The following is a 7,310-nucleotide window of genomic DNA, read 5'->3' on the forward strand; positions in this document are numbered from 1 at the left end:
CGCGAACGATGTTATAAATTTTGGCAGAAAAAAGGTTTCCCATCTCTGCTATTTAGTCCTCATCCTTACATGGAGTGCTGGTGGTGCTATGGAATAAGCACTAGACTGCTAACCATAATGTCAACAGTTCAAACCCACCAGCTGCTCCACTGGGGAAAGATGAGGCTCTGTGCTCCAATAAAGATTTGCAGCCTCAGAAACCCTATACAAGGTCACCATGTGTCGGGATAGCACATAACAACAACATCCTTACAGATGCACCTCCATCTGCCCTGGCCATGTTGGACTGTGATTCATTTATATGTCTTTTTCTGCTATGAAAGTCAGCCATTCGAGGAAAATGTGCTCTGTTAGTAGCTATCTTTGCAGCACCCATGTGAGGTGCCTAGTACCAGTAGGTACTCCATAGGTCCTTAGCCATTCCATCTGACCCATCTCTCCTGATTTAATTCTGGTTTTCACCTCTACAATCTCATTGACTCAAAACAATTAATTCAGAATCTCTAGGGTGGGACCCAGTCATTAGCACATTTCAAGGCTTCCCAAGGATTCCTGGTGTGGCATTGTAGGCTCAGCACTGGACTGTGAACCCCAAGGTTGTCAGTTCAAACCCACCTGCAGCTCCTTGTAAACCCTATATGGGGTTGCTATGAGTTGGAACCAACTCTATGGCACTTAATAACAATAACAAGTGGTTCCAATGTGCGATAAGGTTTCAAGTAACTAACTGTTGTTGTTGTACAGCGCTGTTGAGTTAGTTCCAAACCATAGCGACCCTGTGTAGGGTTTCTGAGGAGTGACTGTGTTGGCAGAGTGGAAAAGGTACCCCTATGATAAGAACCTATCTTCAGATTTCTAACCTAACGCTCTATACTCAAAGAGAATCTGTCTAATTGGGGTTTCGTTCCCACCTTGCATTCCAGCACACTATCTAGCACATGTTGGAGGAAGACTCCAGATATCCTTGTCTCATTCTGGGGTGATTACATCTATAAGATGGCAGCCTGTACTTCCTGGAAAGATACTCAATATCCATAGTATGTAGATAGCACACAGACAAATCATTTTATTAGAGAACATTTCATGTAACCAGAGACCCAAGTCTGTGCTTGGCCCAAGAGGTGGATGTCACCTTGGCTCTGAGCAGCTGTAGGAGACCCGGAGCTAAGAAAAGTGTTGCATTCAACAGGGAATGCATGAACTCCTGTGTGTCTGTGCATATGTGTGTGTGTACACGTGTGTGTGTGTGTATGTTTGTGCATGAGCATGCTGAGGAAGTGAAGGGGAGAGAACGTGTGGTGATGTCTCTTTCAGAGGCCAAGAGACATACCAGGCTGGCAGGATTACTTTCTGGGTTTGAGGATCAGCTATTTGAGTGAAGTTTGCCCAGAGACGAGCTTTGCACATCTTTCAAGCTGTTCTACTTCATGGATCACCTCGCAATGACCTCTTAGCATTGACTGTACAAGACAGAAAGAAAACCCTTGGCTGTCAGGGGAGGAGAGGAATTTCTAAGGCTCATGGGGATTAAAAACCTCTCTGTTGTTGCAGGAGGGAAAACTGATGCCTTCTGTCAGTTTTTACTCAAGTGTTTCCTTTTGAGCACCAACCTCACTGACTTTGATGGGAGAAAAAATTAATTCTAGAGCCCCCACTTGAAATTTCCTGACTCTGCCTGTCTGTTGTTGATCCACCCACACAAAGGAGAGACTTTGCGGAACCTTTTCAGCTTTCAAGTCAGCAGTTTGCATTACACATTCTTCTAGGGAGTTTTTTAAAAGAGCTCTGAGGTTTTTCAATCATACTTTTCTTCCACAGATATTTGCCCATTTTGATGCTGAGCTGCTTTCTTTGTATGGAAAAAATAAATTGCTCCCTCAGTCAGCAGAACCTTGATTTTCTTAGTGAACCGGGGCTGATAACTTTGTATTACCTTCTTAAATATATAAAAAAAGGATCAGTTATGACAATTCTTCATGTAATTCCTAAGGTGTCATATCTTATTTTTATACAGAATCTGCATTTTGGAGGGGAATATAAAATGCTTCCCGGACTTTGATTCACTCTCTGAAAGGATAAAAGCGTTACAAGATATCCATGTCACTCTGATAATAGTATCTGCATTTTGCAGGTGAGACGGTGAAAAGACAGGGAAGTGAAGTGACTTGTTCCAGATCACCCAGTGAATCAGCCACAGAGCAATGACAGAGATAGCTCAATGTCTGGATAACCTCTCAATCTTTTGGAATTCAGTTAGACTGCCTTTTCCCTTCAGAGCCAGATTCATATGTATTTATGTATATAAGACCCATGTATTCAGTGCTTTCACCTACTTTATCTCTTTTACAAGTATTTCAAGTTGTAAAGAGATATTAAGAATCCCAAAGACTTTCCCTCTCCTCCTACTTGCGTCTCAATATACACACAGCATTCCACTGCATGGATTCCCTGGGTGATACCTGTTATTAACCACCCAGAGGTGCCTTCTGAGAAATCACCTATTGAAAACACTATGGAACACAACTCTGCTTTGACACACATTGGGTCGCCATGCAATGGAATCAACTTGATGATAACTGGTTATTCATGTGCGTGTGTGGTAGAAAGATGAGAGAGAAAGACTGTATTGGAGTGTCAAGGGAACTTAGAGAAGTTTCTCCTGGAGTGGACATTTGATTTGTCAGTCTTTTCCTGCCTTGTAGTAATAACCATAATACATGAATCTCTCTAAGAATCCTTTCTATATTTGGGGCTCAAGGGGTCAAAACTGAAATGTGAGTCATCTTTATCATCAATTGTTGTTGTTATGTGCTGTGGAATCGGTTCCGACTCATAGCGACCCTGTACAGGGTTTCCCAGGCTGTAAAATCTTTGTGGGAGCAGAAAGCCTCATCTTTCTCCCTCGGAATAGCTGGTAGATTTGAACTGATGACTGTGAGATTAGCAGCCCGATTCATAACCAGAGCTCCTCAAGCTTAATTATGAGAAAAACCATTCTGAATTAAAAGGATGCTTGTCTTCTGCTAGAGATGAACTGGAGCAGAAGTGCCAGCTTGGGCGTGGATGTTTAAACCTCTGGCTTTCCTGAACCTGGTCATTCATTCCCCAAATGTCTTCACACCTCACAGACACTGGAATTACCAGAGGCCACCGAGCCGAATCCAGAGCACTCCAGAGAGAAGGAGACTGAGGGGTCTTTTCTATTACCTGTCTGCTTTGTTTCCCTGTGTCACTTCCTATGGTGTATGGGATAACAGGTTTTCAAAACTGTTATCACCAATTCAGACACTAGACAGCACAGATGCTATGTTATCAGAAACCAGGCAGATAGAATCACTTTATTCTCCTGATGTAGAAGGTCTGTCAGTTTGTTGCTGCTCATTACTAACTAGCTTTGTTTAATAATCACACCAGGGAGTCCAGTGAGATTTACAGATATCTAAATTTACATTGATTCCACCTCAAAAAGTCTTCTTGGAACACACATCAGAAATCCTTTAGAACTACCTAAAGATAGAATAAATCCAGTTTAATGTAATTCATGCAAATCACTTCTCACAGGGAATTCTTTGTAGGAAAAGTCATTAGTTACTGAAAAAGCTGACAGATGTCTAGGTGATTCCTACTCACAGTGACCCATAGACTAGAGTAGGACTGCTCCCTGGGTTTTCCAAGGCTGTAAATCTTTAGAGAAGCAGACTGTCTCATCTTTCTTGCATGTTTCTAAATCGCTGACCTCTCAGTCAGTAGTCCAATGCTTAATCCACAGCACCACAAGGTCACCTCGATATTAACAAGCAAAAATATATATAACAGGAAGGTGTGATGCTGTGTTACCAATAGCTTTTGAGGTCAGTGAAATGCAATGATTAAAAAGCTCTAACCGTGAAATGAGCTAGATCTAGATTCAAATCCTGCCTATCACTGTGTGGCAGAAGTTAAGTTAAATACTTAACTTCTCTGCACAGGTTTCTCCTTCCATTAAGCAATAGAAGGAAGAATGTAAGGATTAGATTCAATAATGATCAGGATTTCTCAAATTCTATAGTGGCCACAAAAGGTGGACATGCCTCTCTGATGATAACATCTGTATTTTAAAGGTGAGGATGCAGAAAAGCTCACAGCTTGTTTCAGATCCACCAGTACACCAGTCACAGAGCCACAAAGGAGGCTCTGGGAATCTTGCTAAAAAGCAGTCTGATTCATTAGGTCTACAGTGAGGCTTGAGATTCTAAATTCCTATGCTGAGAGTCCATGGATTAACCTTTAAAATCTCGAAACCAAAAACCGAAATGGCTATGCAGTAGTCCTGCAAACCAATTAAGAGAAGCAATCTGAGTAAGGATTTTGTATAATAACCAAGGAGAGCACTGCACAAACTCTTCTCACCAGGTGTGGAGTAGATGAGACATTTGGGAAAGGTTGTACTCTGGTCGTTCACAAGCCTCTGCATGAGGAGTAGCTAGACTAATCTCCATTCTTCTGCCCTGAGAATCAGCCAGGGACCATCAGAATGCACATGACAGATGGTAAGTTCAGCTGCCCTGAACTCCTTACCTGTCATAGTCTTGACAGATCTCCCCCACAGCCACCAAGGCCTTCAGGTACTCGTTGGGTTGATAAGGGTGGATGTAGTGCAGGGAACAGCTGTTCCTGGGGTCCCCGTTGGAGGCAGTGAAATCTATAGCTACCTGGAAGAGGAAAAGAGGAGAATGGGTGGATTTCAAGTGAATTCATCTCCTAGGAATTGTGATCAGCCACAGTAGAGACATGGTTTCAGATGGAAAAAAAAGCATCATGCTACATATCCTGCCCAGGAGGAAAGAGAAGAAATTAATCAGCTAAGAAAACCCCAGTTACTAAGTTGGATAAGAACATTTCTCCCTCTCCACTGCCTTCTCCCTTTCATGCTTCCTCTTCCCTGTGTCTCCAGCAGAATTTGAGATTGAAATTTAGGTCAGAAATCCCAGCCACTATTTATTCATTTCACCAGGCAGTGAGAATAACAAAATATCCATCCCCACTACCTCTCAAATTCACATTTCACCACTAAGAAAAGATTTCTGTGCTGTCTGGTCTTAGGTAAAATTCCTTCACGTTTAATTCTGTGTGAAAGACTTGGCTTATATAAACAAAGACATGTTATATTTTTTCAGTCGCCAGATGAAGAGAGATGTGTGGATCTTGCTAAAAGAAATGTCCTGCAAGAAGCAGCTTCATCCCATGTAAACTATCACATAATTCACAATAAAACATTAAAGAAAAAACAACCGTATAAGGAAGTTCAGCCCTGACATATGGGTTGTCTATTAGTCAATTGACAACTAATGGCATGGTTTTTTCCATCTTTGGACAGATATGTTTATTACAATGTGTTGTTGTTTTTTTTTTTTTTTTTTTAAAAAAAAGCAGAACTCTCCAAGTCATGTGAAGATTAAACGAGATTATGCAGTTGAGTACTTAAAACATTGACGGCCATGTAGCAAGCTCTCCAATCACATTATCACTGTCCACTCATGTGTTGGGATATAGGCAAAGGATAAAAGCAGAGAAAAAGATACCTGCAGCCTAAGAACAGTGGTCTTGGCTGGATTCCTGGCTGATTTCATAAGAAAGCTTAGATGAACTTGAGTGTCTTTTCCCACTTGGGCCACCTGGGTTCTCAGAGTCTGAAGCGTGTCTGCACTATATTCTATGATCCTGAGCAATCACCGATTCCCTAGAGTATGTGCCTATGGGCCCTGGACCTTACCCCTTATCTGTCTTTAGCCCCGTGGACCAGCACACGCCAGACAGCTTTCCCACTCAGGGGAGTATCACTGAATCCTCCTGTGTGAGCTGTAAGCGTGGCTGCATTGCCAGGTCAGCCTTTTTCTACTTAGCCAGCTCTCAAGTCTCACTGGTGATTCTCGTGAGGCCAGCAATGAATGTGGTTTAAATGGAAAGTGTCATTTGTGCATGTGGCATCAATAAAGATGTTATTAATACAGCTCCAGGAAGACAGCTGCTTCCAACCTGCTGCGGAAGCCACAGCCACACGCAGAACCTGATTGGCTGGTTGTCCCACAATTTCACAAGGAGGCACTAAAGTCTTCAGGTCTAACCCATATCTTATGCTCCCGGCTGTCTATCCTGTGGCCAAACAGCTCCAGAAGACGGAGGACTGTCATCAGGCATAACTAATGGCATGTTTTTATTCATCTTTGGACAGATATGTTTATTACAATGTGTTTTTTAATTAAAAAAAAAAGAAGCAGCAACTTCATGTAAAGCATTCAACTTTTTGGTCCCCATGCATGTAAGATCTCTTACCTCTGACTAAGAATATGACTGACCACTTAAGTCATTGTTAGTGAGAAATGGAGAAGGAACCTGCATCTTAACACTTGTTGTTATGATGTGCCATTGAGTCTATTTTAACTCGAGAGCAACGTGACAAAGTAGAACTGCCCCTTAGGGTTTCGTAAACTGTAATCTTTAAGGAAGCAGATTTCCAGGTCTTTCTCCTGCAGAACTGCTGGGTGGATTCAGACTGCTGACCTTTCTATTTGTAGCCAACTGCTTAACTGTGTGTTCCACCAGGCTCCTTAGTTCATTACTCAGTCTTCATTCTTCACCTTCTTATATATTTTTCTTACTCTCAACATCACATCCATCTAAATAAAAGTTGACTCACCAAACAAAACACTTCTTAAGAATAACAGCAACAACAATAAAATGCTTAAGCCTGGTGGCACTGTAGCTGCTAACCACAAAGTTGGCAGTTCAAGCCCACCAGCTGCTCCTTGAGAGACAGATAAGTTTTTCTGCTCTCAGAAAGATTTAGAGCCTCAGAAACCCTATACAGGGTTGCTATAAGTTGGAATCAGCTTGATGGCAGTGTGTGGGTGGGAAGGTATTACAAGGAGTAAGAACATTTCTTCTGATTTCCAACATAATTTCCATTTAAATAAAAGGTCCACTCTGGCAAACATTAAAAAAACAAAAAACAAAAAGAAAAGCTTTAGCTTGGGGGTAGGTATTAAAATAAGGAGTAATAGAAGAAGGAAATGTTCATGCTTCGTGACCATTTATTTTGGTTTCAGCAGAATCCATTCACTGATGTACTAATAATAGAAAAGCTTTCTTTCCCCATATGAGCTTGTGGATAGGAAATGTTATTTGTGTTATATTTGACTAAGTTGCATTAAATTAGATTACTGGGATGTCCCACTTGTTGTTGTTATGTGCCGTGGAGTCGGTTCTGACTCATAGTGACCCTGTACAGGGTTTCTGAGGCTGTAAATCTTTACGGGAGCAGAACACCTCAT

At 41.8% G+C, this 7,310-nt stretch overlaps 1 protein-coding gene across 3 annotated transcripts in view; it reads right to left on the reverse strand.

Annotated features, from left to right (window-relative positions):
• The window catches only part of CPNE4 (copine IV), an 853,737-nt gene that overhangs the window by 33,000 nt on the left and 813,427 nt on the right, over nt 1-7,310 (reverse strand). For all 3 annotated transcript variants that reach the window (XM_006840023.1, XM_006840024.1, XM_006840025.1), the window contains exon 11: nt 4,558-4,691. In XM_006840023.1, coding sequence (XP_006840086.1) covers nt 4,558-4,691 — 134 coding nt within the window. The remainder of the gene's footprint in view (nt 1-4,557; nt 4,692-7,310) is intronic.

The sequence above is a fragment of the Chrysochloris asiatica genome, unplaced genomic scaffold (assembly GCF_000296735.1).
Source record: "Chrysochloris asiatica unplaced genomic scaffold, ChrAsi1.0 scaffold00028, whole genome shotgun sequence".
Taxonomy (NCBI): domain Eukaryota; kingdom Metazoa; phylum Chordata; class Mammalia; order Afrosoricida; family Chrysochloridae; genus Chrysochloris; species Chrysochloris asiatica.